At 36.9% G+C, this 21,337-nt stretch overlaps 1 protein-coding gene across 5 annotated transcripts in view; it reads left to right on the top strand.

Annotated features, from left to right (window-relative positions):
- The window catches only part of MAP3K4 (mitogen-activated protein kinase kinase kinase 4), a 73,654-nt gene that overhangs the window by 34,792 nt on the left and 17,525 nt on the right, over positions 1–21,337 (top strand). For 2 of the 5 annotated variants that reach the window (XM_082305954.1, XM_082305956.1), the window contains exons 6-16: positions 617–774; positions 1,175–1,291; positions 1,716–1,815; positions 1,905–1,988; positions 4,184–4,450; positions 6,181–6,330; positions 7,205–7,366; positions 8,400–8,533; positions 12,008–12,086; positions 14,463–14,541; positions 16,756–16,852. In XM_082305954.1, the coding sequence (XP_082162080.1) occupies positions 617–774; positions 1,175–1,291; positions 1,716–1,815; positions 1,905–1,988; positions 4,184–4,450; positions 6,181–6,330; positions 7,205–7,366; positions 8,400–8,533; positions 12,008–12,086; positions 14,463–14,541; positions 16,756–16,852 (1,427 nt within the window). Of the gene's footprint in view, positions 1–616; positions 775–1,174; positions 1,292–1,715; positions 1,816–1,904; positions 1,989–4,183; positions 4,451–6,180; positions 6,331–7,204; positions 7,367–8,399; positions 8,534–12,007; positions 12,087–14,462; positions 14,542–16,755; positions 16,853–17,771; positions 17,889–21,337 lie in introns of all 5 variants that reach the window. The other 3 variants (XM_082305953.1, XM_082305952.1, XM_082305955.1) reach the window with 3 other exon arrangements.

Here is a 21,337-nt window from a genome sequence, read left to right as displayed (position 1 = left end):
TGAACTAAAGCGAATTGCAGCTAATTTTCTGCATTCAATATGATCCTGAAGGGCAGATGTTTGAAGAAGAATTGTACTTAACTGGATTCTTATGTTGGTTTAAAACAATAACAATTAAAAAAGGTGAGAGATAAGACTTGATATAAGGGAACACAAGGTATAATGTAGAACCTGAGAAGCCTGTTCACTGCATTTACCCATATCCAGGAGCGTATGTTCAAATAAAACCTTTTAGAGTAATCCAGTTAATAAAAGATTTAGAAACTGGTTTTCAGTAGTTCAGCTTTAAAAACTCTGTCCACTGTGGGTATTCACTGATGCAATGGTGAATAGGAGCACAGCAAGTAAGGTGATGATACTGTCAATATTTTCAGGAAGGTATCATGGAGACATAGTATTTAATACTAAAGTAGCACTTTCTACTTCCGAAGCCATAAATTGCACATTTTGTGTGGAAGCACGTAGCTCATTTTCAGTCATAGCAAATGAAAAATGTTGTAGAAATATTTTCTACAAATTGTATAATATTGAGGTTGTTTGTTGATTTGAGAAGCTGTAGTCCTTAGTTGCACATTGTGTAACAATTTCTGTTTACATTATCTCTTTCCATGTACAGGTTTACTTTGATTATATGCGAAGCTGGATCCAAATGCTACAGCAGTTACCTCAAGCGTCTCATAGTTTAAAAAATCTGTTGGAGGAAGAATGGAATTTCACCAAAGAAATAACTCCTTATATAAGAGGAGGTGAAGCTCAAGCTGGAAAACTATTCTGGTAGGTTTTATTTAATTTCTCTGCTTACGATGTTGATTTGCACCAGATACGTATTCAAGTCAGCACTTGTTCAGGGTTCCCAGATTGGGCTTCTTGAGGCCTCAGTAAGCAGTTGATAGTCTTTGGGAATTTATGGTTTATAACAATGACTGTAGCTATAGGATGCAGTAAGTGCAGATTGCTGTTACTCTAGCTATAACAGGAATGACTGCTTCTATGGGAAGTCCCTGTTCCTGCTAGCCCTGTGCACACAGAGTAACTGAGGCCCCCCAAGATGCTGCTTGTTTCTGCAGGCGGACTTGGCAACACGGCTCTCTTGTGTTGGACAGAGTAGGAAGAAGTTTAAGGTGCCATGCTTCCTGAATAAGACTCTGAAGTTCTACCATTTCTGTTGCTACAGTGATATTGCAGGGATGCTGCTGAAATCTACAGGAATATTTTTAGATTCTGGACTACAAGACAGTTGTGATGAATTTTGGGCCAGTGCCGATGACAGTACTGCATCAGATGAAATCAGGTATTAAGCCCTTCAGCTTAATAATAATAAACACTCATGTTTCTATACCCCTGACAGGTACATACCACATTTTATTTCTTAGAATGAAAATTTTGTAAATACAAGACTCCAGAGACTTTATTGCTGATATTTCTGTATGCAGTTGTAATGAACCATCATTTTGTTCGTTTGAAGCCTAGTAACCTTCTTTTTAGTTCAGGGTATGAGAGATTGTTTATTCTTTAAATTTAAATTCAGGTTTTATATCCTTATCAAAAATGTGCCTGCACAAGTTCAATTTATTTCAGTCAGCTGCTTGTAAATATTTATCTTTTCTATGCTCTTTCTATTGACATATATATAAATAATTCTTACTTTCTAATAGCTATAAAAATGCAATATGATTTATTAAAACATTGTCACTTCATTCTTACCAATGTTTCAGGAGGTCTGTTATAGAGACCAGCCGAGCACTCAAAGAACTGTTTCATGAAGCTAGAGAAAGGGCCTCCAAAGCTCTTGGTTTTGCTAAGATGCTGAGGAAGGTAAGTTAACAGTAGAGTCTCATCGTATTTATATGCTTTAAAGAAATTTAGTCTGAAAGCGTATTCTTTTGTTTTGTCATTACTTGTAGGACCTTGAAATAGCAGCAGAATTTGCATTGTCGGCCTCTGCACGAGATCTTCTGAACGCTCTGAAAGTAAAAGAGTACGTGAAGGTAAATTCAGTTTAGAGGCATGAAAGTAGAGTGAGGATGCTAAGCAAAATGTCAAAGGTTATTTATTGACATACTTTCAATTCTGTAATGTGGCATGTCAGCATTTAAAATGTCATGTATTTAATATGGAATTGTGGCAGTCCAATTATTTTCTGTACCTGTGTTTGTGTGAGTGAGAATGCTAGTCTGTGTTCTGGGAAATCGGTGTCTAATTCCTTCTCTTCCCGAAGATTCTCTTTGTGACTTAGGAAAACCCATTTTGCTTCAATAGTAGTTACTCATTTGTGAGAGGGGAGTAATAACACTTAGTAGGGAGTGTTATGAAAAATAAATGTTTTAAAGTTTGAAGTGAACACATACATCAGTAATTGGACATGTTTAAGTAGATAATCTCAGACTACAGACCTGTGTTTTGTGTGCTTTTATACAGCAACAATATTATAGTGGAGGTCCGCTCTAGTGAGCTTCCTTGAGAGTACTAAGGATGTGAGAAATGCAGGGACTGTGTTCTGTTCCAGAATAACTGTTGCTAGAAAACTGTTGTACAGCAGAAGTAGGTTAAACCTCAATGCCTGATATTTTCTGCACTATAAATTCCACATTTATGGTTTTGCACTTTATTCCTTAAAAATTCCTAGGTCAACAAGTCTTGATTGTAGTTTGAATTTAAGTAAATCAATTTCTTCAACAGATTAAATTTAATTGGATCTGGTGTTCTTTTTTTGTCCTTCCATACATTTAATATCTATAATTCCCAATTGGGAAATAATCTACTAACTTTTGCGTGACAAAATTCTTGTTAGATTTATATAAATGATTGCTAAACTGATTCAAGGGGAGACCGACAAATTCATAGGAGAAAAGTTCATAAAGGGTTGTTAAATACATGGAGGAAAGGAGGACCCTAGTCTGTGAATTGTTTAAGAGTGGGAGAATAGTCAGGGAAATCAGTATATGTTTACTTTTTAAAAGTGTTTTTCCCCAGGTATCCACTCTTGGCTGCTTTAAGACACAATATTAAATTTGGTAGACCTTTTCGTTAAAGATAGTATCATTGTTCTTATGCATATGTTTTGAAGAAAAAATTGAATCTTGAGTTTGAAAAATCTTTGTAAGTGCATGGGTTAAATAATCTAGATAGGCTGTTTGGATCTCGAGATTTATCCCTCTTTATGTATTACTTCTCCCCTTTTTTTCACCACTCAAAATGACACACATTTTGGTGATAACACTTCATATATTGGCCCTCTAACATCATGTAGGGCGTTAAAATTTTTAACAGCCTTTTCAATCAGATGCTCATTAGTTTTGGGAAACTGTTTTAGCTTTCAGTAACAACTAGTTTTTACATTGACCTACAGGTTATAATGGTTTTAATTATAAAATATGTCTGCCTAATGGTAAAAATGTTGAGTGCAGTGTTTTGTCTTAGCTTGATGACATCAAACTCTGAAAAGAGAGAATTAAACTTCACTATAAGTCAGTTACTTCATGTCAAATCACAGGTATCAACTATTTTACTGTTTGCACAGTCTGATTCTGATGCCTGACTTGGTTATTGTTACCAATGTGACAGATATAATGCAGAAGTGGTTTTTAAGTAGTATAAGTAGTATTCTATTACAAGAGAACACTCTTCTTATACTTAATCTATCTCTCGTGAATAGTAAAAGAATAACTGACTTTTTTTTAGCCATATTTTTGCTTACTCTTATCTTTTGTAGACATTGAGAAATGTGTGGATTCTTAGAGATCCTGAAGGAATTTTTCTTCTTTTAATATTCCAGTCTTAAAAGTGTATGCTTCATAAGTCTTAAATTAGTCTTGCCTAATTTACTTTAATTTACTTTTTTAAATATGTGTGTATATATATTTTATGTGAAATTGGACTTTTTTGTAACAAGATGCCTTTAGAAGAATATGTAGATGCATCAATTGAAGGTGCAAGGAAGGATGTCATTGAAGGTTGTACAGATGTACAGAGGTAGTGGATTTCAAAACAAATGATTTCTTATAATGCATTTTGACTTTTAGTGCAAAAATGGCTGAATGTATTGTTTTAGTATGTATATTATACAGCTGTTTAAGATGGAAACTCTTCCCGTTGCTTAAATGAGATGACATATATCTATTTTATCTATTATAGAAGACAGTGAGATTCACTCATTCAGTATATTTTTATGTTTTTTCTACAGGTACAAATCCCTGGACTTGAGAGTTTACAAGTATTCGTACCAAATAGTATTGCAGGGGAAAAATCTGTGATTTTGCAGCTCCTCAATGCAGCTGCTGGAAAGGATTGCTCAAAGGATTCAGATGAGGTTGCATATGAGGCCTATTTACTAATGACCAAACACAGTGACAAAGACCATGAATTAGATGACAGCTGGAGTGCATGGGAGGGTCAGCCGGTCAAAGTAGTGCCACAAGTAGAAACTGTTGATACACTGCGCACCATGCAGGTGGGTTTTGGTTTTTTTTCCCGTGTCCATGTGATCTCCACAATTCTATGAATGCTTATCCTTTCAGATTAACCATGGTAACTTAAGTGAGGCATGTGTCCTTTTATAGGTAAAAAAAGTTAAATTCAAGGATAGGATTGATTCTTAGTTGTGTTAATGCAAGTGTTAAATTCAATGGATTTTAGCATTTCTTAGGAGGATTAATCTCTACAACATGCATTTTTCAGGGTTGGACTTTTATTGTAAAGAGATACTTTCAATATCTAGTTGGGTGTTCAGTATCAGAAGTGTGGATAGGACTTGAATACTGTCCATTTTATTAAGAAGTCACCAGTCTTCAAGAACGTGTGGCAGTTGTATGTTTTCCATACACTGAGGCATGCAACCAGTTGCTGTCGATCTTGGATGAATTGTGACATTTAAAGTTAAATTTCTGTGGAAGCTACTGGATGTTCAACAGTTCTGCAGGAAGAAATCTTTCCAGTCATACTTTCCTTCATCCCAAGCCAACAGGGGTTCCCTGCCAGCAGTTCTGCTACACTCTAGCAACTGAGCCAGCTGCAGCTCCCTGCCCCTCCTCTTCTCATAGCCTTATGTTAAACGAAGTGAATTTTCCTTTCAGTATGTCATGCAGTTCCTTGGATCCCTACCATAAATGGGCTCTACAGTCCACGAACAGAGTGACTTTCCATGTCACTGTGCCTGGCCCCTAGCATTCAGAGGGCTCTAGCAGTTACAGGCAATTGGAAAAGTCACTCCTGTACACACTACTGTTTTTAACGTGCAAGCATGTTACTTCTTCCAGACTGAACAATAAAAAAATAGCCTTTGATTTAGTGCTTAGAATTTCCTTGGACTTTTATCAAAGTTAGCATTTCATTCAGAAAATGAAAACAGCAAAAGATGGGATTTGGTTTGCAAATGGTATTCTGTCTGACTTATGTAAATGCACATAAAACACTGTGTGTTTGTGTATGTGTTTATATATGTATGTGTGTAACACTTCATTAATTTTTTAAAATCCAGTATTGAAAGGTTAGGAAGTAAAAAGTCCTTCAGAAAGATTGTGTCCCGTCTTTTTAAAAAACATGTTTTGCAAACTAGACAAAATGTAAGGTGTTATATAAAAAGTACTCATAAAATAGAAGAATCCCATCAACATTTAAAGACTTCTGAGCATAAAAATATTCTTTGTGAATGAGGTATTGCAAATATGGATGAAGTAGGTCTTGTTTTGTGAGTAACTTGTTGCAGATGCATTGTCTGTAGCTTGAAATCAACAGAGCTTAGTATGTGACTCATAGTGCCACAGCAAAGGCAACATCGTCTGTGACTGTGTACTTTTATAGACTTCTGCAATATCAGAGCTCTGGTTTCCAAAACATACTCTTACATTTTAATAATTTTCAAAATCTGAGCAAATACTGTGTGGTAGATCTGTGGCTTTCCCTGTTCAATAGTATTTTTTTGTCATGAAGTGTACTACATTCCTTGGATAAAATCTGCTTATTTATGTAATGGTTGTTACCTCCATCTGCTTTGAGAAAATATAATTATTTTGCTTAGATGCTGCCTTTCTGTGTGTAACTATTCTGAAGATAATTTTAATACAGTGTTTCCCAAACCTTTCCAGAAGTGAATAGGAGTATATTCCCCTTGAAAACTTGCTGTGGCATTTGCCCTAATAGAGCCCTACTCATAAGATGAGAGTTGGTATCTTGTATTCCTAGGTTGATAACCTCCTCCTTGTCGTCATTCAATCTGCCCACCTTGTGAGTCAGAGAAAAGCTTTCCAGCAGTCTATTGAAGGGCTCATATCTCTGCGCCAGGAACAGACATCCAGCCAACCAGTCATCGCCAAAGCTCTACAACAGCTAAAGGTAGGCAGTTTTTGAGATTATCTCAGTCAAAATTGATGGTGCTTTGCTCACTAGTAAGTAAACATGTGTAAGGAGACTTGATTGCAATGCTAATGACATATTCTGCAATAGTAATTTATGCAACCTCTATGGACTTCACTTTCAGTAGAATTTTCATTCTGTTTTCGCAAAGGATTTGTATTTTTGAGCAATATTAGTGTAATCACTTTTGCACTGGGTAAGTGGGAGACAAGTCCATAATGCAATAGAAATATTAATAGCAACAGTATAAATAGATCTTCATATGAGAGCACTATTGAATTGAAAGAAAGTGTTTGATTTCATAAAAATACATTCTATCAAAATCCATGATCTGCAAGAAACAACTCTTTTTTCCCATATTTGGAGAAGATGGCTGCTTTGTGATGTAAAAGTGGGTAGGTCTCTAGGTCTCTGTTTTTTTGCTTGTTTTTGGTGTGTGTGTGTGTTTTGTTTTTTTTTTTCTGGTGGTTTTTTTGGTTGGATGATGGTTTTCCTTGTTGTTGTTGGTTTTTTTGTTTGTTTGTTTGTTTGGGTTTTTTTGAGGACCTGGAAAAGCAAAGATTTGTTAGGTTGAAGTTGCAGTATCAGGTCCCTACATTTCCTCCTGTTAAGGAGTTAATTTCACTCAAGCAAACAAACTTAATTATAATACTTCAGTTAATTATAAGACTTGCTTAGTGCAACTGCTGGAAAGTGTGTGTTTTTCCAAGACTGAATTAATTGTCATGTCATTAAAGTACATTTCCATTTAAAATAATGTAATTGTTAGATTCATGTTTGCCTTAGTCTTGTCAACTGTAGAATACAAATAATAATTTGATGCCCCCCATCCCTTTTTGTTGTTGTTACTCAGAGTGATGCATTACAGCTATGCAATAAGATAAGCAGTGCCATTGACAGAGTTGATCACATGTTCACATCTGAGTTTGATGCTGAAGTTGATGAATCTGAATCTGCCACTTTGCAGCAATACTACCGGGAAGCCATGATTCAGGGTTATAATTTTGGGTTTGAGGTAAGGAAACAAAAACTTGATGACACATTTGTTTTGTAGTTTTGGTAAAAAACAGTTGAAATGTCTGGTTTTTCATTGGTGCAAGAAAAGTAACTATAACTCTGTGGAAACATGAAGAATTCTAGCAGAACATCGTAAAAAATATGTGTTGCTGCAGAAATCTTATATGAGCATGGTTGAAAAAGAACAGATAGATCTATTAAATTCAGACTGCAATTAGCAATGCCTGGAACTCTAAAAAGCTTTAAGAACTTGATAAATTCAGGTGTAGTCTTGTAGGCTCTGCTACTTGACAGCACTTTAGATGAAATCAGAAATATCCTTTGATATTGAGTATCGTTGTGTAACTTTGCTTCTCACAGTTTTTCAGCCTGGAATAGCATAATACTGTAACATGAGCCATTCTTTCAAAGTTTACGGTGGGTCTTTGATGCAGCGAATATAGCTTTTGCATGCTTTCCTTAGAGTGCTGATGAGGAAATGTCATGTTCAGATGCTTTAAATATACCATTTCACTATTTGATTTCTGTGAGCTTTGTAAAATTTTTTTAAGACTGTATCATACACTAACATACTTCTAAGGATAGTCTTCTAAAAAACAGCTGATATTTCTGTTTAATTTTTTAAATATACATATATGAAGTCCTTTATCCCTTAATGTTACCTGCAATATAACTAAAAATAAACACTACTTTGCAGTTCAACCTCTGATTACAGAACTGAGCATTTATGTAGGATGTTTCTTAAATGATGTGTACACTGTTAAACATTAGCACATGCCCGTATACACACAAGAATGCAAAATGGCTCGAGTGCTGCCTCTCACTATAACACATTTTGTATCATATATTTTTTCACGATTTTTTTCTATAAATATGCAACTGCTGACATAAAATCATTTTGTCTAAGAATAGGATGTGACTGTTACCATACTGTAGAGTTTTGTTAGCCAGCGAATACTCCAGCGGATATTGCAAATGATATTTTTGTTGTTCTTATTAATACGTGAAAAGTAATCTTTAGTTTCTTACAGTACCATAAAGAAGTTGTTCGTCTGATGTCTGGAGAATTCAGGCAGAAAATTGGAGACAAATACATCAGCTTTGCAAGAAAATGGATGAATTATGTGCTAACGAAATGTGAGAGTGGCCGAGGCACTCGACCCAGGTAACAGCCAACTTGTTACTGCCATAGTAGTTTGTGTTTAAATACCACGGGACTTTTCACACTGTGAATAATGCTTTATTGTTTAGAAGTAGTTCTTCTGAACTGTTGATGCTTCTGGCTCTTAACTTTTGAAAGTAATTTTTGAATAGTAAATGCATAAAGTCAAGTGAACAACTGCTTAGCAGAAGATTTTGTGGAACATTTTGCCTCATGTTAGCTGACAGAAAATGGGAAGAAAACACGGAGATTGTTGGACTCAGAGAATTAAAAGACTTTAGATAAGGGTTGTTAGGTTGGAACAAAAGTGCTATGTGATCAGGATTCAATAAAGATTGCAGAATATGCAACAGTCATTCTCTGGGTATCCTGCAGAGAAAGGAGTATTGTATTGTTTTGTGCCAGCTGCGGAAACTATGTACGTATAGAAGCTTTAGCCTCCTGTAGAAGTTCTTCTGTTAGTCCTTTCTGAAAGCATCTGAGGTATGGCCTACAGATGAGGAAGAAATGTTTCCACTCTGGTGAAAATTCTTTGGTTTTATGATTGTAGTAATGGATGCATTTGTGGATGTTTTTTATTGTAGTCCAAGGTATTTTCTGTCTGTTGACAGTAATGTCCCCAGTGGTGTCTCAAATTGTGCTTACAGTTGGTGCTATGAAACTGTGCTGCTGGGCACTAATGAAAAAAGTTACGAAGTTACATCATTTTGAGGATGTCAACAGAGGAACTGGGAAACTGGCCCAAGCAGAATGATACCATTACTTGATTTATTTAGGTGGTTTTGCAGCATTTTGCAGCTGGTATATCAGAAATTTAATAGAATTCTTTTGCATTAAAATAGATACCTTATATTGATCTGTGCTAGCAGATTACACATCAGTGACAGTTTTGTTTCCTTAAAGTATAGGGCTGAGCAGTCTGTCCTGGAGGTGGTTTGTTCTGCTTGCTGGAAGAAGAGGAGGAAAGAGTGGGTAGGCTGAACCATGTGTGGATAGGCTAATCAGTTTGGTGTGTTAATCTTAAAAAAACAAAAGGAAACAAACAAACAAAAAGCCTAAACCCAAAACAACTTAAAAGGCCTTTTGAAGTATGTTAACAGCAAAAGGACTGAAGATGACATTGGTCCATTACTTGACGAGATTGGTCACCTCACAAATAGGGACAAAGATAAAGCAGAGACATTTAATGCCTTCTTCGCCTCTGTCTTTAACACAAATGATGGGTGCTGGGACCCCTGGAGCCCTGGGTTGCAGGACCACCACTAGGGGAGAGATAAGCTCCTGGTTGGCTTTCAACCTGTACAAGATTTGCTGCTGCAATGGAAGGCATGCAAGTCTATGGGGCCTGATGGAATTCATTCCAAGCTACTGAACAAGTTGGCTGATGTTATTGCAAGACCTCTCTCAGTTATTTATCAGCGGTCTTGGGAATCTGGAGAGGTTCCCCTTGACTGGAAGCTAGCAAGCGTTATTTCAATTTTCAAGAAGGGCAAGAATGAAGACCCTGTTAATTGTAGGCCTGTCAGTCTCACTTCAGTTCCTGGTAAAATTATGGAGAAGATTATTCTGGGAGTTATTGAAAAACACTTCAGAGACAATGTAGTCATCGGTCAAAGTCAACATTGGTTCATGGAGGGCAAGCCATGCCTTATGAACTAAATATCCTTTTATGTCAAGGTTACCCACCTAGTGGACAAAGAGAAGGCATGCGGTTGTGTTTTGGTTTGGTTTGGTTTTTTATTATTATTTTAGCAGAGCTTTTGACGCTATTTCTCACAATATCCTTCTAGACAAATTGTCCAGCATACAGCTAGACATGTGCACAATGTGATGGGTGACCAATTGGCTGAAGAGCATGGGCTCAAAGAGTTGGAGTAAATGGGGTAACATCTGGCTGGTGGCCAGTCACTAGGGTGTTCCCCAGGGCTCAATTTTAGGGCCAGTTCTCTTCAATGTTTTTATCAATGATCTGGACACAGGTGTTGAGTACAGTCTAAGTAAGTTTACCAATGATACTAAATCAGGAGGAGACATTGATTCCCTCGAGGTAGAGAGGCCTTACAGAGAGATCTTGATAGATGATGAGTGCTGGGCAATCACCAATCTTATGAAATTTAACAAGGACAAATGCCAGATATTGCACCTGGGGTGGTGTAGTCCTAGATATATGTATAGATTGGGGGCCAAGAGGTTGGAGTGCAGCCCTGCAGAAAGGAATCTCAGGGTTCTGGTTGATGGTGAGCTCTATGTGAGTCAACAATGTGCCCTGGTGGAGAAAAGGGCCAACCGTATCCTGGGGTGCATTAGGCACAGTATAGCTAAGCAGTTGAAAGAAGTGATTGTCCCACCATACTTAGCATTGGTGCAGCCTCACCTTGAGTACTGTGTGCACTTTTGGGCTCCACAGTATAAGAAGGACGTAAAAATATTACAGCGTGTCTAAAGGAGGGCAACGAAGATGGTGAAAAGACTAGAAGGCAAGACTTATGAGGAGTGGCTGAGAATACTAGGTTTGCTCAGCTTAGAAAAGAGCAGATGGAAGGCTGACCTCATTGCTGTCTACAACTTCCTCATGAGGGGGAGCAGAGAGGGAGGTTCTGATCTCATCTCTCTGGTGTCTGGTGATAGGATGTGAGGGAATGGCTTCAAGTTGTGTTAGGGGAAGCTCAGGTTGGATATTAGGAAAAAGTTCTTCACTGAGAGGGTGGTAAAGCACTGGAGCAAGCTCCCCAGGGAAGTGGTCGTGTCCCCAGGCCTGTCGGTGTTCAAGAAGCATTTGGACAATGCTCTTAGATATACGGTTTAACTTTCAGGTTGCCCTGTGTGGAGTCAGGAGTTGGACTCTGATGATCCTCGTGGGTCCCTTCCAACTCAGGATATCCTGTGATTCTACTTGCATTTTGTAGGTTGCAGCTGCTAATTCTAGTAGGTCTAAAAGGAGGCAGTGGGGGGAGAGCAGGTGGCTGAAGACACAACTCGCTCTAGCCAAGTTACTTATTTGTTTTACTCTACCAGTCCAGGCCCAGAAACCAGTGATGCCCAGTTGCTGCTGATTAGATAGTCATGAAATCATTAGTACTCTTTTGATCTTGTTTCAGAAAGGAGAATTTAGGCAGGGGACATAGTGGTTTGGCTTGTTGCCAACATATTATGAGTGAATTGATTATACTGTTCCTGAAGATAGCACATAGAAGAGCTGAGATATATGGCATAGCCTGCTCACTTTATTTGGCAGTGTCCTTGCTAAAATCAGATTTTATCCAAATGTAACTGGGCAAATACAATACATACAGTTCATACAAGCTAAATATATTACCTCTTATATATTAATCCATTTTCTTACAAAGTTTTTATCATATTTTCCAGAGGAAAAATAAGTAACTGCCATATACTCTTCTTGGATGTTGTTGAAACTCCTTATGATGGCTTTAGCCGAAGAACAATTCATTTTCTGTCTTTTCTTTTTCTTTGAGATAGGTGGGCAACCCAAGGCTTTGATTTTCTTCAAGCCATTGAGCCGGCATTTATTTCAGCTCTCCCAGAAGATGACTTCTTGGTACGGAATAAGTTATTCTGCTTGTTTATTTCTAAATACATGTGAAGCTATCAGCATATGTTATCAGGGATATTTTTTATAAAGCTATGTCTGAATACAGATGCTGTTCTGAAGCAATTGCTGTTGTATATAACTGATGATGTTGCTATCTCTTCAGTTTGTAAGATTCTGAATAGAATACACCTGTGACCATTGGAATTAATGTTTTCAGATTGCTGACAAGTTGCTGGTACTGTCTTGGGAGGCTGTCTCCCTTTGTCTCTTGGGAAGTTTGACAGCACCTTTTCTGCAGAGTTACAACTTGTAGTTGTCGTAATAAATTTCTGAATATAAGCTTCTGAGGCTTAGTTAGCACCCAGAGTTCATTTATGGGTATGAATACAAAATCACAATTGTTTAAAGGTATTTCTTCAAATGTCCCAACATGAAACAGACTTTAAAGCATCTTTCTTTTGTTTTTACTATGTAAAAAATAGTAACTAAAACTGGCGTTTTTGTGTGCTCTGCCTTCCCCGTTTTCCTGTGGAAATAAAATTCTGAGAATTTATTTCTCTGATCTTGGTACAGTACTACAGAGAAGTGAAAGCACAGTTGCCACAAAATAGCAGAATGTGAGTGTCAGCACCTCTGTTTTTTATTCATTTCAAGATGTATTATGAAATGCCTACCACATTAATCTTGCATAATACGAAAATTGTATAGTTTAGTCTTTTTTTCCACATATACTTTTATCAAGAGCTCTCAAGTAAGTTATGTAAGTCCCATGTGTGTTTTGTTGGGAAAGGATTGTCTACCTAAAGGACAGAGTTAAGCTTGTATTTGAAATACAATAATACTTTAGCTTTAGGAAGTAGCCCCTCAACTTTATTTATTTGCTTTGTCACGGTTTCTAAAACCCCTGGTACTTTGAAGAGTAATGCATATGTATTTTAGTGATACTGTCTTGCTAGAGATCCCTTCAGTATTTAGAGGGAAGCTTCTAAGGAGGAAAGAAGCTCAGAAAATCTAATGTGGCCCTTGACATTATAAACTGGTAACTTTGTCCAAAAATGGAATTGATAACCTTGTTGTGACCTTGAAGGAGAGTTAAAAAGCAATCACACATGAGTTTGTTTCTGTTGACTGATAACTAAGATATCACAGCACTTCTTCAAGAAGAATGTTTTTACGGCAGAGGTTTCACATGTGCAGAGAAGAGAATTCAGAGCCAGTATTATTTAAGATGGAGTGAAATCAGACTTTGAACAAGTGGGAGAGAAAGGGGGAAACCAAAACCTTAACTGCACTTCTGAACTTTTGCTTTCTTAAACTGGATTTCCGTTTTGGAGAGCATCACTTGAAGCCACTTTGATTAATCTGACTCCTGTATAACACAGGTCACAGCATGCATATGTCAGTCCTTATCTGTTATTTAAATAATACCTAATGTCATAGAAGAAGGACAGTCTAGATCTAAAGCTAAGGTTCTAGCTCAGTCTCTGTTGATAAGATATGCCAATCACAGACTAAACACTTTTTTTAAAAAAAAAAAAAAAAAAGTTTTTTTGGTTAATCTAGCTTCAAGTTCCCGGTCTTCACTAAGTTTCTGAATTTCTGGAAGAAATTTTGACTAGTCTGAATGACTGGTATATAGAAGTGGCTTTCATAGCAACTGTACTTTGGAACATAATTTTAATTCTTTATTTTGAAGACATATTTTATCCCTGGTGTTCTGACAAGTAAATTGAAGCAGAGGAAGATTTAATAACTTGTCCAAGGCTACATACACAGTGGATAGTACACCCACTAATTAGGCTTAGATTGCCTGAGCCCCAGTTTAACTATTAAACACCCTTTCGTGAAAGTTTTGCTAACTTCATGGGTAGATAAGGAAAGTGGATTTCTTTTAATATGCAGTGCTTCGTATTTGTTGTTTTACAGACTTTAGTCTTGTAATTCAGGCTGTCATACTCTCACACATTTTCTTTGGGTGTTTCTTCTTGGGGTGGGGAGAGGGAGGGCAGAAGAAGTTGTTGCAGCTTTTGCCAGCAAGCTTGATTAGTTTTATTAACAATGGATATTTTTAAGTTCCACTTGCTTTATATTATGAAATGTTCTTTATGGTATATCATTGTTCATTTCTTATGGTTGCTTAACTTTGACAAGGTCAAAAGGCAAGACAAGACTAAGACTTCTAACTTAAAAAAAAAAAAGTCAACGAAGTCAAAACTCTAATGTGGGTCCAGAAGTTTAATATAATTGATAGAATGTGGGGGTGCTTACTTGGCAGATTACATACTTTAACCAGCGTAATTTTATTACTGTGAGCTTTACCATGTGACTATCAACTCTCTTGTAACATAAAACATCACAACTTTTTCTGTTTGTCTTTTCTAGAGTTTACAAGCTCTGATGAATGAGTGCATTGGACATGTTATTGGAAAACCTCACAGTCCTGTTACAGGTTTGTACCTTGGTAAGGCAGAAATTACTGGCATTTCTTCTGGAGCTTTGCTGCTATTGTTACAGAATTTGGATTGTAAAGTAATTTTAAAATGCTAGAAATACCAATAGAAGTATTTTTAAGCTTTTCATGATTGTTAATGTGAAACCATTATTGCCTGACAAAGTGTAAATACATGGTGGTTTTACTCAAGAAATTTAAAAGCTTTACAGATGTTTTCCTCTGATTTTTTTCCTTGAACCCCTGTGAAGTCTTGCAGATCTTCTGGAAAAGTATTGTGATTTTTTTAAAGGTTGGGTAAAGAAGTGATTATAACTTTAAGGAGGCAGTTACAGCTCCCTCTTCCAAAATGTCATTGTGGCACTGCAGATATTTACACTTCTGATGGACTTTATATAAGTACTGAGGTACAGAGGAGTTACACCTCGGGGCTTGACAATAGAGCTGTGGGAAATAGTTCTCCAATATCACAGAGTTTGTCATAGTGTAAAAAATACCTTTGGCATTAGAGGGAAGTCAACATATTTCATTGTTTATCTTGCGAAAAGGATGTTGCCTCAGCTGTGTTTCCCTTTTACATATCTCTTTCTCAGCACTGTTTCTCTCTTCCTCCTCCTAAGTCCATTGTCTGGTTTAACTTTCAAAATACCAGGTCTTCTTCTTTTCTTTCCCTGATGTCCACTTCCTGGACAGGGTTGATGGCCGAAGCCATGAAGGGAAGGTAATTTGACTCAGGCAAGAGGAGGTTTTTCAGTATTTAAGGAAATTTTCAGTTTTGTTATAATTTTGATGAGAAACTCTTCTAGCTGAGAAACCGTTCACAATGAAAGTCAGTCCAATCCTTTGGAAAGAAGCGTAGTCTAAAATAAATTTTAGGCAAGTTCTATACTGTGATGTAAAACCTGTACATTCACTTTTGATACTGTTCAGAGGAAGGCCCCTTTTAGGTAAATCACTAGCATGATGATCCCAAAGTACTGAAACGCTTATAAATGCTATTGCAGACACAGAAGATCACACAAACTAAATTGCTTGACAGCTTTTGGCTCAGAGGCACAGGGAGGGGGTGACACAGACGAATGGTGCAGACTTGAACAGCAGGCTGAAACTTTTAATACATGTGAAGTAAACATAACCAAACATAAACTGTATCCTGGCCGCAGATATTGCAGATACCCTTTTCTATCTTGTGATTGGCAGAAAAATAAGAATTCCCAGTTCCATTTGTATACCATGTTGAGGGACTCAAAACCCACCGTGATCTTCACCCCTTTTCCCAAAGTTGAAGATCCAGTTGTGTTTACGCTGCTGCGTGTAGGCACATAGCTGGGGGTCTCCTGGTGTTTTATCCTGTCTTTTGCTTTGTGAAACAGCCTATGTCCACCCAAGTGGGTTAGGTTCTGCCTTCTGGGTCTTCTGCTAGCGTCCTTGTGAATTATAACAGGACAACCAACACCTCGTCCCGACATCTTTTATTTGTCCTGGTAGTGCAAACAAGGCAGAAAATGAGCTCACCGTGATTAACCTAGCCTCGCAGAAAGTACTGACTCATGGGCAATCAGCTGTCTTGCAATGTGACTGCCACAATATTTTTCTGGCTAATTAAGGGGGGGTTGACAGAAGGGGAAAACGCTGCAAGCTACTCTTACAGGCACTGAATGAGCGAGGCATGAGGACAATGGTGGCTCATTTAGGTTTGACCCTGTCCTTTTGCACCACTTCCTTGGGGCAGACTGTCATGGGGGGCATTAGTATGGGTAATACTGTCATATGTGGGTGTTTTTCCCAGCTCATTTTGCTTTCTATTATTGTCTGAGAAAGCTAATTCTGATGCAAAAGGAAGATAATAACGCTGTTTGTTTATTTGGTTTGTTAATATTTATTTTGCAATAAGATAACAAATCATCTTTAATCTGTGAAGTTGAAATAATGAAGATGTAGTTTTAGTGAAGTACACATCTTCTAACTGCTAGTTTTTAAATCTGGAGCATTTTCCTTATTTTCTAGATGAGTTACATGATAAAATAATATGAATAATATTAATACATACAATTGATTTATTTAAAATTTAAATAATTTACATTTTTCTTAAAGGATAGGAAAATATGTGCCAGTTCAGACTTAGCTCTGTAAAATAGGAATTTGTTTTAATTTTGTTTCTTGAAATGGCCCTAACAGAGTTTTTCTGACATCTGAGTAAATGTGCTACCTTTTTTATGTTTACAGCTATTCATCGAAACAGTCCCCGTCCTGTAAAAGTACCTCGGTGCCATAGTGATCCACCAAATCCTCATCTTATCATCCCCACGCCTGAAGGCTTCAGGTATTTAGCAGTAGTACAGAGTTCTAAACTTTAGTACAGAGTTCTAAACTTTATCCTCTCTTGGCTATGCTGACTGTCAGTAAGTGAAACACCTTTTCTTTCCTGTTGAGGGCAAAGCAGGTAGAAAAAATTAGTATGTTAGTGACCTGAATGTTATTGATGTGCTTTTAAGACAAACAGAGTTTCTACCCTCCTCCCCCACCCCCCCTTTATTTTACAGTTTTTATTGGTGCCTGCTTTCTCACTTTCAAGTCATTCTTATCCACGTTGTCTTTCCTGAAAACAATGTTTCAAAGTAACAAGCTTTAATTCAGTGAAGAATGCTCATTAACAAGACTTTTATTTCCTCCCCAACTTTGATTGTCTCTGTACATACCCGTGACAGTGCTTTCTGTAGTTTAGCATAGATAAGATGTAGAAGTGTAGCATTCTGGAATATGGTGGCATTTCTGCGTCATTACCAACCTGCTGTGAAGAAGCTTAAAACAATGGATGGTTTTGCTTCCCTTTGAAAGAGTTGACATGAGAATTAATGCTAAAATAGTTTTTGAAAATTTCAAAATGAACTTTGCAGTGCATATTTTTACACAAACAGAGGGCCTTATTTTTCAAGAAGATCAGCAGAGTGTCGAACTCCACACTTGACATTTTTTTGAAAGTTGCTTGGCTGTTGGCAGAAACTAGTACTACTCTAAAGATTTGGAGATTTTTATTTTGATGATTATTATTATTGTACATATTGACAGCCCCTGAAGCTTTTGAGACCCAGAATTATTCCACAGAAAAGGCTTTATGTACTTGAAAAACTTTAAAATCAGGCCTCATTATGCACACCTCACAATTTTATTTTTTAATAAACTTTCAACTCCATACTTTTTTTTTTTTAAACTGTTTCCTGAAGTTTTTCTTCTTGCCACAGCACGCGGAGTGTCCCTTGTGATGCACGGAACCATTGCAGCGTTGCTGTCAGTCGCCCCGCTCCCGTCGGTAGCGACTCAGCTCAACCCAAACCTGTCAGCAGTGCAAATGATACCAGGTAGCTCTGCTCCGTGACGTAGCAGCCTCATTCTACTTACATCACCCATATAACTGTTTCTGCGTACTTGCATCCTAGTAGATCATTTGCACCGTGCTTTTCTGTCCCATCAGGTCTTCCACTGGCTCCTTCATTCATGTTTGACTTGAGCAAAATCTTACATCGTAGAACTAGGTGATAAGACTGCTTTCAGATTTGAAATGTGTGAACAATATGGTAGTTAAAGCATGGGGTTCTGACATAGATTACAAATTTGCTCAGTAAAAATGTCCATGAAATTAACATATGACAGTCAGTTCATCGGTATAACTTTACTAAATAATTAGTATTGATAACTAACACTTAGCACTAAGATGATTGTAACATGCAAATAAGCCCAAGGATTTTGTATTTTTAATGTTAGCTAACAGTTTGGGTATTGTTCTTGTCTGCCATAAATATTTTGAAATACTATATACTGGCAAACACAGAATTAAACACATAAGATTTCAGGAGGGTTTTTTTATTTTTTGCTACACCTTTGGCTTCTTAGGGTTGTGCAGAATAAACTTAATGTGAAAGAAACCATTCCTGTATCAGGATATGTATCAGAAGCCACTCCTGTATCGTCTGTTTGCAGAGGTCATGAGTGAATTTTTTGGCAGACCTATGTTAGTATCTTCCTTGCTTTTTGACCTCTGATTTGACTCTTATATTTCAGACTGTTGGTGTTCCTTCTTCCCATACCACAGTCAGACCATTAACATGTCTCCCAAGTTCTCTAAATTTACTCTTCCCCCCCTCCCCCGCACCCCTGACTGTGAAAATCCTGCTATTCACACAATGATATTAACTTAGGTTTTATAAATAGCTTTTTGGATTCTTATTTCTACTGCAGAGTACCAAAAGCTCTCTTGTACAAGAGATTTGTATGAATGGAGACACATGATCTGACTGTATCACCCAGCTGTAGAGAAAAGAAAGAATACGTAGTGAAGGAACAACAGATTGATGGTGACCGCAGTGAACGTAGATGTGACTTGATTATCAATTATGTATTTTTTAATAAAAAATTTTCAGTTGTTAGCCAGCAAACCATCACTGTACATTTGTTACCAGATGCGCAGCAGAAGCATGCGTTAAGGTGTTAAGAGGGAAGTAAGTTGCCACTTTTTATGTAAGATCTTTCCCGCAAGTCTTTTCAGTTTATTTTTATGATAAGATGTGACTCGCACCCTACAGTAGCCTCTAGATGTACAGCTTGTGAGTTCGGGCCCTTTTTTTTGGTTGAAAATACATCCTGAATTTTTGTCATTCAAACTACATGTGTTTATTATATATCCTTCATGCTCCTGTTTTAAGCCCCCTATTAAAAAAGATAGAGTAGGCAGTAGTCTGCAGCACTTGAAAAGCCCTTTTCAAGTAAGTAACATTCTAGAGAATTTTCACTGAGAGGTTCTGACAGCTTTATAAGCTGACAGGGTGAGGGTTAATTAGTATTTATGATTTTGAAAATGCAGAACATGTTTATTTGATAATCAGTCTTTACACAACATATGAATTGGGTTTTTTTCTAGAATATGTACAGCACTTTGAGCCAAGGCATATCTTTGAAGTTACTTAATTTTTCAAGAGGCCGATAAGAGGCTAGTTTTTAATACTTGTAGACTTTGATTTTATACCACTCAGTGCAACTGTCAGGTTTATAATTTGACACACTTGAATACAGTGATACATTCTTTTAATGTTTTCTGCATGTGTGTCCTACACAAATATTGATCAAAGTGTGAAGGTTGCCATTTTGACAGTTTCTTCTAGTTGAAGAAGATAGTCATTAGGAAGAAAAGAAATGAGAATTCTACTTCTTAGTAGCGATCAAGTGCACAATACTTTCACAGATGGTAACATGAAAGTTGATGTGAGTGCAGCATTTTAGTTGAATTGCCTAGGCCTGTTTTTCAAAGACTTGTATTTTTCTTAGAGCTCTCAGTTTTTACTTTTCTAATGGTTGTTAATAAAATATCCTATGATTTGAGGTTTTTTTATGCACTGCCTGGATTTTTAAGTAGCATTGTTTAACCCCCCGTATTACCTAGGAAGAATTTGAAGAAAAAAATTATTAAAGCAGAGAGAGATTTTTGGAGGCTGTTGGGGTTTTTTAGGGGTTTTGTTTATTGAGGAAGGCAAAATATTACAACGTAATATATTTATAGCAAATTTCTGTTTTTAATATAGTTAAAAGAAAGTTGCAAACTTTAACGTATTGCATATTGCGGTCTTAATTATGGATTTCATTTGCTTGTGCTCCAAAAGAGAAATGGAATCTGTTGTTATCTGTGATAACTCTTATCAAGAACGTGTTTTGTGGTTTTATATGCAAGAAGTGTGGGGTCCAGCTGCTGGAATAGCACAGAAACAGAAACTTTTTACACTTTACAGAAACTCTTTAGACATTTATGACTTGATTGTAGGCATTAAATACCTATAAAAAGTTGAATGTAGGAACTTGAATGTAGGAACTTGATAAATCAGTTGTACTAGGCAGTGCATAGTGCACAAATGCCACCATAGTTCTATTGAAGTTTTTCTTTAAGAAAAAACAAAATCAGTTTAATATAACTAGAAAGTAAAACCCAAAGCAGCAATACCTGGTTGTTTACATTGAGCTTTCTGATGGTTATACATTTACACTATGTTCATACTAATGACCTTTATAAATGTTTAATTTCTGAGCTGGCTGGGGTCATCATTCATCATTTTATATTTATCCAGGACTGGAGCAGAAATTTAGCAAGTTGTCTTCTCTCTTACTCTATTTCTTTGCCTAATAACATGCGCGGTATCTTTCTGGACGCACACAATAAAAGATCGGGGTGGCTAAGATGGATCCTGACATGGATTTTAGACACCTGCATTCAAAGCTATGATACTTAAGGTCCTCTGTTCAGCTGCTACCTCATTTTAGAGGTGGTTGAGCTGTGCTTATTTTTAAGCTCTTTGTGCATCTGAAATTGTTGCTCTGTATGTGCTGGGAATAACCTCAGCCATCTTGCTGATTAAAACCTCAACTTCCTGAAGGGTACTGAGGATTTTCACTAGTTCAGTTTCAGTTCCTCCTCAAACTTAAAAGAACTAGCTGGCAGTAGTAGGGATTGCAAAGCAAACATCATATTGAGAACGTCTGCACGGGAATAGGGTGTCTTGGGTTTTGGCTTCTGTTCTCAAGATTGTAAAGATTATGTCTTTTTTTTTTCCCTTCCCTTTTTTTGTTTCTCTCTCTTTTTTTTTTTTTTTTTTTTTTTTTTTTTACTATTATTATACTATTATTAGGTAATAATCAGATACAATTTAGAAGCAACTTTAGGGCTGTAGGGAAGTCTTCTCATAGGTGTGTGCACTTCTGTGATGCCAGGTATCTTTCATCTTTTTGTAGTTGTTAGCTTTCAGTGAAGTATTTAACAATGTTCCCC

The sequence above is a fragment of the Platalea leucorodia genome (assembly GCF_965183815.1).
Source record: "Platalea leucorodia genome assembly, chromosome: 3".
NCBI classification, from domain to species: Eukaryota; Metazoa; Chordata; class Aves; order Pelecaniformes; family Threskiornithidae; genus Platalea; species Platalea leucorodia.
The sequence above is the reverse complement of the archived record's forward strand: the minus strand, read 5'-3'. Positions and strand labels throughout refer to the sequence as shown.